This window comes from Tenrec ecaudatus, chromosome 2 (assembly GCF_050624435.1).
Source record: "Tenrec ecaudatus isolate mTenEca1 chromosome 2, mTenEca1.hap1, whole genome shotgun sequence".
NCBI classification, from domain to species: Eukaryota; Metazoa; Chordata; class Mammalia; order Afrosoricida; family Tenrecidae; genus Tenrec; species Tenrec ecaudatus.
The window spans coordinates 37,084,624-37,099,541 of record NC_134531.1 but is presented as its reverse complement, the minus strand read 5'-3'; the positions used below and the strand labels follow the sequence as shown (position 1 = coordinate 37,099,541).

The window sequence follows — 14,918 nt, the reverse complement described above, 5'->3', positions numbered from 1 at the left end:
TCCCAGAATATATAATTCTGTTACCCATTTGTAGTACATTGCTCCAGCAGTCCAAGAAAAAGAATACAGCCAGTAGTTTGTAGATGTGGAAACTAAGTTCCAGTAAGTTTACTCAGCTGATTTGTTGTAGTAGAGTAGGTTTGTTTGTTTGTTTTTTAACCTGTAGAGTAATAGCCCTGGGAGAGGGCATTGTTAAGACATTGTAACTGAGGTAGTTAGTTTATTGTGCCAACCTGGCCAATAAACACATGTGGGGTTAATTGATGGGCAGACGGATAAATGGCTTGGTGAGCCTTGCCTTTCTAGTTCTCAGGTCTCTTGCTTTCTGATCATCACACCAGGGTGCCGCTGCCTTAGCCAGTTCCCTGCTTCAGCTGGCAAGGCTCATTTCCTGCAAGACATCCCCAAGGAGAAGCCACATGGACCTACCCCAATGGAGCCCTGGGTACTGGAACAGCAGTGTGGAGAATCCTGCCAGCATTGAGATGTTTACACGTTCACTGATTTAGCTTTCCTCCTGTAGTCGGCATCATTGTGTGTGTTTTGTGAGATGGAGGAGGAGTTTGTGGATTGGTGATGGGCATATGGGTTAATGTTGGACTTGTGGGTTTGGGCAGCATTGGATTGGGATGTTTTCTTGATGTGCACTTAACCTTTATCTACAACTCTCTCTTCTACATGAGTTTCTGTGGATTTGTTTCTATAAAGTACCCAGCCTAACACAGTAACACAAATAGTAGTGGGTTCAAACTGACCAGCCCTTTCTTAGGAGAAAGATGGGGCAGTCACCTTCCACAAAGATGCCTTGGGTGAGACTATGAGGAAGTTCTGTTCTGTCCAATTAGGGCACTAAGGGTCAACACCATGAGAATGGGAGAAGAAAGTGGACGGCAGTAAGAGAAAGAACAGAAAACGCCTGAGTGACAATTCGCCCAGAGAGAGCAGGGTTCACAGGAAACAGAAATTCGACGGAAGAAGCAACAGTTGGTTGGTGGAAGGCCTGGTGCTGGGCTCCAGAAAGAATACAAACAAGCCCGACCACCTGATCACACGTTTCTACTGGTACCATGTTCCTCTCTGTGTCTTCAGGCAGTTGGTGAGCTACTGAAGAGTCATGCGTATTTATAATATTTGATCAGAATTTCAAAAATGAAATCACACTTGAATTCTATAAAGAAAAGAAGAAGGAAAGAGAGAGAGCGACAGAGGGAGGGAGGGAGAGAGGGAGAGAGGGAGGAACGGAGGGAGGGAGGGAAGAAGGAAGGAAGGTAAAGCCACAAGGAGCCTGCGTGCTAGAATGATACAGTGAGGTTGAGTCAAGGATGCAGTCATTTGGCCAGGACTCTTCCTCCAGGTGTCCGTCTTTGTGGGCAGCGACGGCAGCTATGAGGTAATGTTCGTGAAGGGCATCTGTACACGCTGAAGGACAATGCACACATCTGTTATTGTTAGTGCACACCCAGCAGCGTCCAAATGAGAATGCCTCCCCAGGACCCCGGGACTGCCAAGCACCTGGGTGCTCTTGGTTTTGTGTTTACTCTTTCCCCTCCTGAGGGGCAGCCCGGAACGGGAATACTCACGGTGCTCAATGTGTCGTGGATGAGAGGCACATTATGCGACCGCTCCTGCAGAGATTTATCAGCATCCACCTCCGAGTAAAACACCTTGAAGAGAGGCAGAGGTCCAGGGTGAAAGCAGAGCCGGTACTTCAAACACACACAAGGACATGGTTCTCCATACACTGTCAACCGCAGGGAGGTTCTGAGGTGCAAAACCTCACCTCCTTCCGACCAAGACTGGGGATCCAGGCACACCAGCCTGCCCAGGTGGAGGGAAGATGCGAATCAGGGCAGTAGGATAGAAAGGGCGGGGTCCAGCCTTTCTTTTTCCCTGAAAGCTATAAGGAACTTTAGATCATCTTTCCCTTTCCTGCCTTGGATAGGACATATTTCAAAAACACAATTTTCAGGTAAAGAGACAATAGTGCCACAGTGATTGACGATGTCCCTTGCCCTTGGTGACAAGGAAGAAGGGATTGATTGGTGGTCTGTGGCATCCTGGGGGCAGCTTAGGCCCAGAGTTGTTGTCCCCACAGCAATGTAGGTCCTATGTGGCCGGCTCTTAACATCTCTCCCAGACCCCAGCAACTCCATAGACCATCCTGAGAGCTCTTGGTCCAAACACAGTGAACTGAAATCAACCCGCTTTGTTGCGTCTGCTGTGTAGACACGTCCTCTCAGTCCCTTCCTCCACTCAGCCCCATTCCTTTAGGTCAGATGTTCCACGGTGAGTCGTAGGTGCGACATACCGCAAGGATTCTCTGTTCTTTCCCAGACTTCCCCAAATCTGACAAATCAAACTGTGAGTAACTAGATGGGGGGAATTATGTCCTCCACTTGGGTTATGTCTTCATCCTAATTGACAGAGCTGTGACTTCCAGGGCATTTTTTTATGTCCAAGGACGGGGATTATTTCCCCCTTAGTTTCACAAAGCGAGAATGGCAAAATTTAATGACAATATACACAAGTAGATCTAATTAATCCATCACTGGTCTGTCCATTTATCATACTGAGGTAGCTTGCGTGCTGCCACATTGCCAAAAGCCATGCCCTCTGTCTTTCAAATGCCAGCAGACATACCCATGGTGAACAGGCTTCAGCAGAACTTCCAGACTAAAGACAGACTAGGAAGAAAGGATGGCTGTCCTTTTCTGAGGGGTTAGCCATGTGAAAACCTTATGAATAACAGAGGGACATTGTGTATATAATTGGTATATGGGAGCGCTGATAGAGGACAGGCTATAAACAGGAAGAACAAGAATAGGAAGAGCAATTAAGCCAACACATTCAATGCAGAAGTGCCCCACGTTGGTACTCACAGTGTACCCAGTGATGGGGCTCCCAGCATGCCTCGGTACTTTCCACTGGACTCTGATGGCTGTGCAGTTCAATGTACCCAAGATGATGTTGAGAGGTGGCCCCACCTTGCCTGCACCCAAAGAAAAAACTTTGTGTTAGAAGTTCCGTGCATCCTGCCTTGAGTAAGTATCCTTATAGAACTGATCATCAAATGTATACAATGTTGAATATATATATATATATATATATATATATATATATATATATATATATATATATATATATATATGCAGGATTGGTACTTTGACAAATAAGGTATGCCTGGCCTGACCCCAGCCATGGTATTTCCAAAGGCCTCAGCTGCAGATGAAAGTTGGACAGTGCACAGTGAAGATCTAAGATTTCGAATCGTGATGCTGGCGAAGAATAGCAAGTACTGGCTGTGAGAAGAATGAACAATTAGGTCCTGGAGGAAGTCCAGCTAGAGTGCTCCTTCGCGTCAAGGGTTGTGGGATTTCTTCTCATCGGTTTTGGGTATGTTCGCAGGAAAGACCCGTCCCTGGAGAAGGATAGTATGCTCTGTAAAGTACTGGGACAGCCAAAAAGGGGAAGAGCCATGACCAAGTGGATTGGCCCAGTGGACACAACAATGGGTTCAAGCATATCAATGAGGAGGATGGCACAGGACCAAATAGTGCTTCAGTCAGTGGTACACAGGGTTGCTATGAGTCAGAACTGACACGAGGCCACCTGGCAGCAGCAACATTGCCTTTTCTTTCAGCGTGTCTGTAATACGGGCAGGAACAAGTGATATGTGACTGGCATTTCCACTCATATACTCAATCTGGCTCATACTCAACACATTAGTTTTGAGCTGCGCTCCTGGATCGGCACAGTTGGTAAGCATAGGACTGCTACACATGAGGTCACTTGTTCAATCCCAGCAGCTATCCCAAGGGAGAAAGATGAAGCTGTCTGCTCCCATGTTCACAAAACCTAGGAAAGCCTGGAAAGGGTTGTTATGAATCCCAAGTGACATGATTGGCTTGGGTGTTGGATGTCTTTGGCACTAGGTTAGGGCAATGAGGCTATATGAATGAGAAAATATGTCATGGGGTCACATGTAAGTTCACAAGACATTAGAAGAGGGTGTGAAGAACACCAAGGTTTGCATGGAAGGGGCAATTTGGTGGCACTGACTCAGCCTGATGGGATGGGAAATGAGGCAATGTGGAGATTTGATTCCAAAGAGGGGCCCAGGATGAGAAGAGTAGCTGTCTTTATTGGACACATTCCTTCAATCATTTTATTGAGGATCTCCCCTGTGCTAGTATGGTACCAGGCACTACAGCGATTAGGAAGCACGTGCCCGTCTTATCCAGGCCTTCATGGAGTTCTACGGTGGGGACCAGCAAACCAAACAAAGTAAAACATAAAGCGAGTAGACACCGAACTCATTGCAAGTTGTGCATCAAGGCTATAAAGGAAACAAGCAAGGGGTTGAGAGAATGAATAACAGACCCCCTTGGATGCTTCCAGAAGGACACATGTGCAACTGGAGAAGACAATCAGGGGGAGGATCGCCCCACAGAGAGAGGAAGGCAAGAGACTTCAAGAAGAGATCACACTGGTGGCTGCTCCAGAATCTCCAAGCAGGCCCACATGATCAGTTTAGAGGGTCTGCTGGAGCAGGGGTTGTGGGAGTAAGGGAAGAGAGGTTCGAGGGAGAGGCAGGGCCCGCATCGTGCTGGGTCAGAGCTCCGAGGACTTAAGATAGGATGGTTACATGGCCAGATTAGAATTTTAGAACCCTCTCTCAGTAGACAAGGTGCCACAAACAATTCCTGCACCCACTGTTAACCGGAAGCATGGCAATTCGAGTCTACCCAAAGGTACATTGGAAGAAAAGTCTAGCCATCTATTTCTGAAAAGTTAGAGTTGACTCTGTGTTAACTAGTTTGGGTGTCTGACAATAGAAAGGGAGAATACTGAGGGCGTGGAGGGGAAGCTAGAGGCAGAGAAACCTCTGTCTTCTGTTTTCAAAGGGGAGCTGATAGGCTGAAATGGAGCTGGACATGAAGAGGAAACAAGAGCAGACCAGCTTGAGACACACCGAGTGTCAACCGGCTGTGATGGTTGAGTGGATGCGGGTGATGATGGAGAAGAGGGGTCTGAGATGGTCTAAGGATTTGGGCTCAGGTGATTCCCTTGACAAAGGTATGTGGTTCCCTGAACTGGAAACACTCAAAACTACCAAACTCATTTTTACAAAGTGGATTCTGATGCATAGTGATCTGGTAGGACAGAGTAGAACTGTCCCTTTGGGTTTCAAGGTTGTATGTCTTTATGGGAGCAGAAAGCCTCCTCTTTCTCCCATGGAGCAGCTAGTGGGTTTGAACTGCTGACCTTGTAGGTAGCAACCCAAAGTGTACCCACTGCTCGCCACTAGGGCCACAAGAATTGGCAATACCAGGATGTTTTTACTGCCCCCAAAGAAGGAGTTGCAACCATTCCACTGTCAGACAAGAACTCCCAGACATTCAGATCAAATTCTGAAAATATTCCTGATGAATCCGACAACTAAAGATGAAAAGCCAGACAGCGGAAAATACGTTTTATTTTTTAAAACACCAGCCTACCCCGACACGAACGCTGAAGACAAAGCGGGTACATAGGAAAATGCAGTGAAGAAAGCTGATAGTGCCCGACTGTCAAAATATATAGAATCTGGGGCCCTAGAGGCTGGAAGATAAACAAGGGGCGATCTAGCACAGAAGCAACCAAGCCCACATGGAAGAAGCACACCAGCCTGTGAGATCACAAGGTGTCAAAAGGATCAGGTATCAGGCATCAAAAACAAACAAACAAACAAAAATTCACAGCATTGTGAATGAGTGGGAGTGCGGAGTGGGGACTCAGGGTCCATCTGTGGGAAATTGGACATCCCCTTGCAGAAGGGCTGTAGGGAGGAGACGAGCCAGTCAGGTTGCAGGGTAGCAATGATGAAATATACAATTTTCCTCTAGTTCTTGAATGCTTCCTCCCCCCCACAATCATGATCCCAATTCTACCTTACACACCTGGCTGGAATGGAGGATGTGCACTGGCACAGATAAGAACTGGAAATACAGGGAATCCAGGACAAATGAACCCCTCAGGACCAGTGGTGAGAGTCGTGATATTGGGAGGTGGAGGGAGGGTGAGGGAGAAAGGGGGAACAGATTAAAGGTCTACATATAACCTCCTCCCTGGGGGACGGACAGCAGAGAAGTGAGTGAGGGGAGACATCAGATAGTGTAATATATGACAAAATAATTTATAAATTATCAAGGGTTCATGGGGGAGTGGGGAGCGGGGAGGGAGGGGGGAAATAAGGAGCTGATACCAAGGGCTCAAGTAGAAAGCAGATGTTTTGAGAATGAAGATGGTAACATACGTACAAATGTGCTTGACACAATTGATGGATGTATGGATTGTGATAAGAGTTGTATGAGCCCCAATAAAATGATAATAAAAAAAACTTTGAGGAGGAGGACACTTCTGCCACTTAAAAGTGGTTAGAAACAGAAGGAGGAGGGAAAATCACATGAAGAAAATTGATGGACCTGGAATGATGAAACTTCCATTACACATTTCTAAAATTACTGAAGGAAATGCAAAGCACAAATAAAAGAGGAACTATTCAGAGTCCTGGAAATAAAGTTTGTAGTGACCGTTCACTAGAGAGAACATGTACTTATTCAACACAGTGGGAGAAAGACTTAATTTTGCTGGCTACCAAAAAAAATGCAATTTAAAAAAACCCCAAACAGAAGAAGCCCAGAATTAGCAGAGAACTCTTCAAGAAGAAGGACACAGTGGGAGGGCTTGCTCTACTTGCCTTTAGCACATACTATACGGCCACAGTAGTCAAAACAGTGTGGTACTGGCATAATGACAGATATTCAGACCAATGGGAAAGAGCTGAAGACCCAGAAATAAAAACATCAGCATACAACTGATCTTTGATAAGGGACCCAAACATATTAAATGGGAAGCATATGCCATCTTCAATAAATGGTGATGGAAAAAATGGTTATCTACCTGCAGAAAAATGAAGCAAGACCCTTACCTCACTCCAAGCACAAGAAAAAAACTCAAGGTGGATCACAGACCTTGAGCTAAAACCCCAAACAATTAGGGTCATTAGTGAGGGAATTGGGTCAAACCTGAGAACTTTGGCACAGGGAATGCATAGGCTATCAGAAATAGGGAAGGATACAAATACAGAGGAGCCACAAATAGACAAGTGAGATATACTGAAGATAAGACACCTGTGTACATTGAAAGATTTCACCAAGAGAGTAATAAGAGGGTCAACCGACTGGGAAAACAACTTTAGCAACGACACATCAGACAAAGGCCTTATTACTAAAATCTATAATACTTTGCAAGCTTACAATAAGAGAAAAACTAATTGCCCACTGAGGAAGTGGGCAAAGGACCTGAACCGAAATTTCACAGAGTCTGAAATCCGAATGATCAATAACCATAGGAGAAAATGTTCCCGATCATTAGCCATAAGAGAAAAGCAAATCAAAACAACTATGAGATACTACCTAACACCCTCAAAGAGAGCCCAATTCAAAAAATCAGAAATGAACAAGTGTTGGAGGGGCTATGGTGAGATAGGAACACTCATCCACTGCTGGTGGACCTGTAGGTGTATACAGACACTATGGAAACCGATTTGGTGGTTTCTAAAACAAATGGAAATGGAGTTACCATACGACCCAGCAATCCCCCCTAGCAGGCATATACTCAGAAGAGGCAAGAAATAAACCATGGCCAGACATCTGTGCTCCAATGTTCATTGCGACACAGTTCACAATTGCAAGGAGCTGGAAACAACCCAAATTTCCATCCACAGACGAATGGATTAAGAAACTGTGGTATATACATACAATGGAGTACTGCGCATCGCTAAAAAGCAGCGATGAACACATGAAACATATCGCCGCATGGGAAAAAATGGAAGAAGTTAAGCTAAGTAGAGTAAGCCAAGCACAAAAGGACAAGTACAATATGAGTCCACTGAGGTAAGTTTACACACACATACATATATATATATATATATATATAAATGAAAGAACAGAAAGGTAAATGCAAAAGGGGCACAGGGAAAATGCTAGTGTATACAAACACTCCAGGGGTGAGATCCAGGTAGTATGGCAGGGGCCAGACCAAATCCAGGGGTACATATGGTAGCCAACTAAAACAGGGGTGGAGGGAGGAAAGGGGAAAGAAAAAAAAAGATATGTGATGGGGTAATAGGGCACTGACCCACCCAAGGGGAGGGTATTGTTTGTGCCTCAGGGCTCAGCCCCAAACCAGCTACGTGGACAACTGCCCCTCCCCAAAAAAGAATTTACTTGAGAGGGTGGCACTGAAGCTGCAGCTAGGGAAGAGGGGCGTGTTCGATCAGAGCAAATGGGAGCAAAGAAGGGGGAGGAAGAGAGAGTGGAGCACATCCTGGCCCATCAGGCCTGGAGGACGATATCCCCTCTCTGAACAGCCAATGGGAAGAGTGGACAATATGGGTGATCCCACTATGAGACATGCCATCCCTTGATGGCCCAGGGCCCTAAGGGGGACAACACTGGAGACTCAGGGTCGGGACTGGCCCACATGGACCCTGTGACACCGAAGCAAACCACTAAAGGCATGAGGCAGAGCAATTGTGGGAGCAGAGCAGGGAGGCCCAGGAAGTACAAAGGACATGAGCTCTGGGGCCAAAGTATGATACCCCATCGGACCTGACTGAAGGACACACCTAGAGATCAGAAATCAGACCTTGATCTATTTACAGGTTTTTCTTTCTTAAATTATTTTTCTTTTAATTAATTTATTCTATGGGTAATTGGTTTCCTTTTTTGTTGTCATCACTGTGTTCTCATTCATCACTTATCTTGCTATGACTTGATTTTTGGTGTATATTATTATCTCTACAGATCTATCTAGATAAGATAGACTGGATAAATAGTCTGGAGGAGAAAACAATGGGGCCAATGGCTCCAGGGGGGCATGGGAGAGGGGAAGGCAGGGGTAAGGAGGTGGTGCTGACCAACCCAGGGACAGGGGAGCAAGAAGTGATCCAAAATCAGTGGCAAGGAGATGTGAGAGGCATGGTAGGGATTCAGCAAGGGCAATGCAACCAAGAGAAATTACTGAAACCTAAATGAAGGCTGAGCATGATAGAGGGACAAGAGGAAAATAAAAGGAAATAGAGGAAAGAACTAGGTGACAAAGAGTATATATAGAGGTCTAAAGACTGGATTCTACATATGTAAATATATTTATAAAGGAGTGTGGGAAACAGATCTATGTGCATATATTTATAGGTTTAGTATTAAGGCAGCAGATGGACATTGGGCCTCCATTCAAGCTCTTACTCAATGCAAGAACATGTTGTTCTATTAAACTGGCATTCCAGATGCACACCTTCCTGATACGATCACTGAAGACAAATGTGTGCATAAGCAAATGCGGTGAAGAAAGCTGATGATGCCCAGCTATCAAAAGATATAGCGTCTGGGGTCTTAAAGACTTGCAGATAAACAAGTGGTCATCTAGATCAGAAGCAACAAAGCTCACATGGAAGAAGCACACTAGCCTATGTGACCATGAGCTTTCGAAGGGATCAGGTATCAAGGATCAAAGAACAAAAAAATCATATCATTGTAAATGTGGGTGAGTGCAGAGTGGAGACTCAAAGCCCATCAGTAGGCAACTGGATACCCTCTTACTGAAGGGTTGTGGGGAGGAGATGAGCCAGTCAGGGTGCAGGGTAGCAATGATGAAACATATAACTTTCCTCTAGTTCTTAAATGCTTCCTCCCCCCACCCACTATCCTGATTCCAATTCTACCTTACAATTCTGGCTAGACCAGAGGGTGTATATTGGTCCAGATAGCAACTGGAAACATGGGAAATCCAGCACAGATGACTACTTCGGGACCAATGGTGAGAGAGGCGAAGCCTGGAGGGTGGAGAGAATGTGGGGTAGAAAGGGGCAACTGATTACAAGAATCTACGTATAGCCTCCTCCCTGGGGGATGGACAGCAGAGAAGAGGGTGGGGGAGATGTCAGACAGTGTAACATATCACAAAATAATATTTTATGAATGATGAAGGGTTCATGAAGTAGAGGGGAGTGGGGAGGGAGGGGGAAAATGAACATCCGATATTAAGGGCTCAAGTAGAAGGCAAATGTTTTGAGAATGTTGATGGCAACAAGTGTACATATGTGCTTGACACAATGGATGTATGTATGGATTGTGATAAGAATTGTATGAGCCCCCAATAAAATGATTACAAAAAGAATTTTTTAAAAAACACATTCGTACCAGAAAACACTTTATCTCAGTACATTTAAAAGCCTGCAACATCAGACACATAAGAAACAATAAAATTAATAATGAAAACAAACCAAAAGAGCCAAGCAACCTGAAGATGTCAATTTTACTCATCAAATTAGCCTAAATATTTCAGGGAGAGTAAGTGGTGCTGACAAGGGCACAAACCATCATCCCTGGCAATGTATGTAAATGAGCAGGAGCAGTTTGGAAGACCATGTGACAGTGTGCTATGATATCGATTACTACAAACCTGGTCCTATCCTTCTCAGAAGGGAGGGTTCCTCACTTGAGGAAAGAGCCCTGCGACAGAAGACAGTGCGCATAACGATGTCTCGTGATACCAAGAAACCATCAGCAATCGAGAGATTGGTCGTTATGATGCATTTCTTGGTGTTTGGTTACATTGGTATTAACAGTGAGATTTAACGAAATAGAACATCCTACCTTGGGTAACCTGGAACAGACATGGGTTTTTTTGTGGGGAAAGCTAGTGAAATGCAAGCAAGGCTGGTGGTTTAATTCAAAACATTGTACTTCGACAAGTTAACACAACTCCCCGCCAGGTCTCAGTTTCTACCAAAGTACCTGCTTTATGTAAGATGCTTACTGGGTAAAGCGTATATGAACACTTTATCTTTATGTCTCTTTCATCAATCTAAATGTCTTTCCCATTAAAATGTTTAGTTAGAAAATGGCATTTGGACCATCTTGTAGCAGCAATTATGATTTCATGTTAAATAGAAAGACAAACTCAATTGCTGTGTATTATTATTATTTTGTTGTTGTTGTTGCTAGGTGCTGTCCAGTCAGCTCGAATGCACAGCAACCCCATGTGCAAATCAGTGAAAGACTGCTCGGTGCTGACTCGTCTTCACCACCGCTGCTGTTTCGGTCACCGTGGCAGCCACTGGGTCGGTCCAGCTTGCTAAGGCGGCCCTCCTCATGTTCGCCGAGCCTCTGCTTTACCTGATGTCCTGCTCCAAGGACTGGGTCCTCCTTATGAAATTTCCAGAGGCCGTGAGGCAAATCTCACGCATTCTCTTCTAAGGAGTAACCTGGCTTCTCCCAAAAGAAGGAGGACTTAATTCAAGACAGATTTGCTTATTCTCCAGTCGTTCATTATTTTTCAACAACACCATAATTCACAGGCTTTGATTCTTCTCTGTCTTCCTTATTGATCGATTGTCCATCTTCCCCATGGACATGGGGATTGAACAGGTAACTCTTGAATAACTTCTTGGCACAGACAAGTGAGCGATGTCAGTGTTACACACATTTATTTAACACCTCAATTAGTGGTTTTATCAATTCTTGCAGCAAATATCTCAATTAGTACTCCATCCATTCTCACCGTCTTTTCTTATCTTTTTGTGAACGCTTTCAAGGCACCTTGGAGTTTTCCCTTCCTTCCTGTTGGTGTTTAATAATATGCGACATCCTGACTGGGCCAAACATACATCCGTTCTTGTTGCTACAGGGATTCTATGGATTCCTTCCACCTTCTTTTGATCACTCATCACTCAATATAACTACGTTTATAGTCATAAAAATACAGATTTGAAAAAGAACTTAAAGGCTAGTAAAAAACATTTTCTTTCACACTGCAAGCTCTCCAGAATTAATACATTGTTCATATAAGTTAACTATTGATTTGATGGTATCTTGATATTCAAAGGCAAACATTTGCATAAAGGTGGGTCTGACTAAGCTGCCTTCTCACCAAGGGAGATGAACAAAATAACCCTTGATGGGATTTAGAGCATGAAATATACTCTACAACGTTTTAGGGAGCGCCGATTGTCTTGTTTCGTGTTATAGTGTATCTCGCTCCATGTAATGATAGGACTGAAAATGATGTACCATGAACAAAGCCGATCGATGAGCTTTCAACAACAAAAGGTAAGGCATCTGCCTAAAACAATACCTGCATCACAGCCCAACAGGCCTGGCAGACGGAAGGCACCCAGAAAGAGAGCGGTCCCTTGGTGGAGCAAATGGATAACCCGGTCAGTTGTTCATCTGGAGGCTGGAAGGTCAAGTGCACCACAAGCACCTCAGGACACAGTCCTTGTCATTTATTTCTGAGAAACCAGCCATTGAAAACCCCGTGGAGGAGGAGTCGACTCTGACCCACGTGGGGCCATGATGCCTAAACTGACGTAAAAGCCACTTGTACTGGGAAGAAGGCCATGGCTGCCTAAAGCCCGCCACACTGAATTGCCCTCTGGCTGTGTCGAAGGGGCTGCGGGGAGACCTGGCACAGTGAAAGCACAGTCTACCCACCCCTTGGGCGCCTCCCTGCGTTGGGGGTTGGCTGCCATCTCTGATCAGGACTCTCAAGGGCAATTCTGATCTGAAATGATAAACTCACTCTGTAACAACACATAGTTGGCCTGGGAGGCGTAGTGGAGGTGCTTGGCACTGCAGAATGCAAGAGCTGCAGTGCGAAACCACCAGCCACTGTTTGGGGGGGCTCTCGACTCCCCAAACAAGTTACCGGTGGGAAAGCCACAGAGGCAGTGCCAGCCTGTGTGTGAGAGCGCCTCTTAGTTGCAATTGACTGGATGGCAGTGGCTTTGGATTTTGTTGTTGTTCTTGTTGTTCTGTGGCTATATTTATGATTTCATGCTGAATAAAACAAGTGGACTCCATTGCGTGAAGCCTGTGCACTGGAGCTGGTGGCCCTGCAAGGGATTCTAAGCAGGCTGCCTCCCTTCACACTCCTGGTCCCTGCAGATTGAGAGGGCAAGCTTTGTGCTTTCTTTCCCACCATGACGAGGACTAATCTGATATGGCAATTGTAATTATTTTAATGATCAGATTGTTTAGAGAAATCAGTAGCATTTAGTTCCCCCCTCCTCCTTCTCTCTCTAATGGTAAACATTTCAGTGGAGAGAACCAATCAGGAAGAGGCTGGGCACACGGTGCTTCACTACTTTCACGTGTTCTGGCTCCTAGATGGCCTGGACTTGGTTCTGATTCATAGCACCTCTATACACAACCAAACAAAACATTGCCTGGTGCACTTGAACATAGTATTTCCTAAAAAGCGAGTTCTAGAGGGGAGGCTGGGGGAAAAGAGAAGGGAGGAAGAGAGGAAGAAATCCTTTGTGAAGTTTAAATGAACCAAAAGCCCTCCTTGCTTCCCTCAAAACGATGCTGACTCCGTGTAGCATGACACACATTAGCCTGCTTCCTTGGCTACTGGCCTAGACATCATCGTTCTGTGGTTCCTACACCACTCACCACTTGTCCATGACCATCACCTTCACCTAGTTTCCTTTATCCTGCTGGTTAATACTCCATCTCCCCTACGCCCCAAACTTGCAAGCACTTTGAAGGGGCTTGGAGGGGGAGCAGTCATAAACAGGATTGTTCGTTCTATTGTTTTTCACCAGAAGTCATATGCTCCCTACATCGATACGTGATAGAGGTGACAGCATAATCCCCACATTACACATAAGGAAAACCAAGTCTGCAGTCTCTTGATCTCAGCTCTCATCAGCAGCACAGAAAGAGGACAAGACAAGTGTGTAATGAGAAAGGGAAGCTCTTTTATCCCCTCCCCCCACTAAACATGGGTGATTCTAACCACCGTCCCCTATATGTATCCACCAATGCTCCAAGTGTGTGAAGGCACTCAGTTTGGAACACAGTACTTTCCACTAGTCCCCCCACCCCACCTCTCTCTCTCTCTCTCTCTCTCTCTCTCTCTCTCTCTCTCTCTCTCTCTCTCTCTCTCTCGCTCTCTCGCTCTCTCGCTCTCTCGCTCTCTCGCTCTCTGTCTCACTGGGTATTGTCACCTCTGCCCATTGTCACTCTCCCATACACAGGTAGCTCCTTATCTCCCTCTCTGACAGGCCACCCTCAAGAGGCAGGCCTAGGGAGCCACCCACCACCAGGACCCAAAAGTCACAAGGGCCTCTCAAATTCAACAGGTCAAAACAGATGTTAGCATTTTTCTCACCAACCTGAGATTCTCCAGTAATCTCTGTCCTGGTAAATAGCATCACCATCCCCCAGAGCTTTGAGAAACCTGGAAGTTACCTGGGGTGTTGATTTGATCCATAGGCCCCTCTGGGAGGAGCGCCCCCCCCCCCGAATCCTTCTCAGTCCAGTGTCCAGAGCAGCTCTGCCAGCTGTTCAGAGCTGGGGCATGCACTGGCATGGACTTGCCAGGCTCAGATCCTGAGGCACATGATAACCTCCCCAGGGGGCTTCCGTAGTCTGAGCCATAAGTGTGTGCGTGAACAAACTCTGGGAAAAGTTTATATATTTATTTTCTTTCTGTAAAGCAGTTGAATGCAACCTTGAGGTAAAACACCAAAATATTAGGGCCATTAATGAGAGAATTGGGACAAACCTGAGAAACTTGGCACAGGGACCACATAGCCTATTGGAAATCGGGAATGACACAAACACAGAGGAGGCACAAATTGACCAGTGGGATATACTAAAGATAAAACACTTGTGTACATCAAAAGAATTCGCCGAGAGTAATAAGTGAGACCACAGAATGGGAAAGCATCTTCAGCAATGACACATCAGACAAAGGCCTTATTACTAAAATCTATAATACTCTGCTAACTTACAACAAGAAAAGAACCGATTGTCAACTCAGGAGGTGGGCAAAGGACATGAGCAAGAGTTTCTCACGGGCAG

At 45.5% G+C, this 14,918-nt stretch overlaps 1 protein-coding gene across 1 annotated transcript in view; it reads right to left on the bottom strand.

The window, feature by feature from the left end:
• Nucleotides 1-14,918, bottom strand: part of EGFLAM (EGF like, fibronectin type III and laminin G domains) — a 230,127-nt gene that overhangs the window by 133,711 nt on the left and 81,498 nt on the right. The window contains exons 2-3 of the mRNA XM_075540955.1: nucleotides 2,880-2,989; nucleotides 1,581-1,664 (exon numbers count right to left, since the gene is read on the bottom strand). Coding sequence (XP_075397070.1) covers nucleotides 1,581-1,664; nucleotides 2,880-2,989 — 194 coding nt within the window. The remainder of the gene's footprint in view (nucleotides 1-1,580; nucleotides 1,665-2,879; nucleotides 2,990-14,918) is intronic.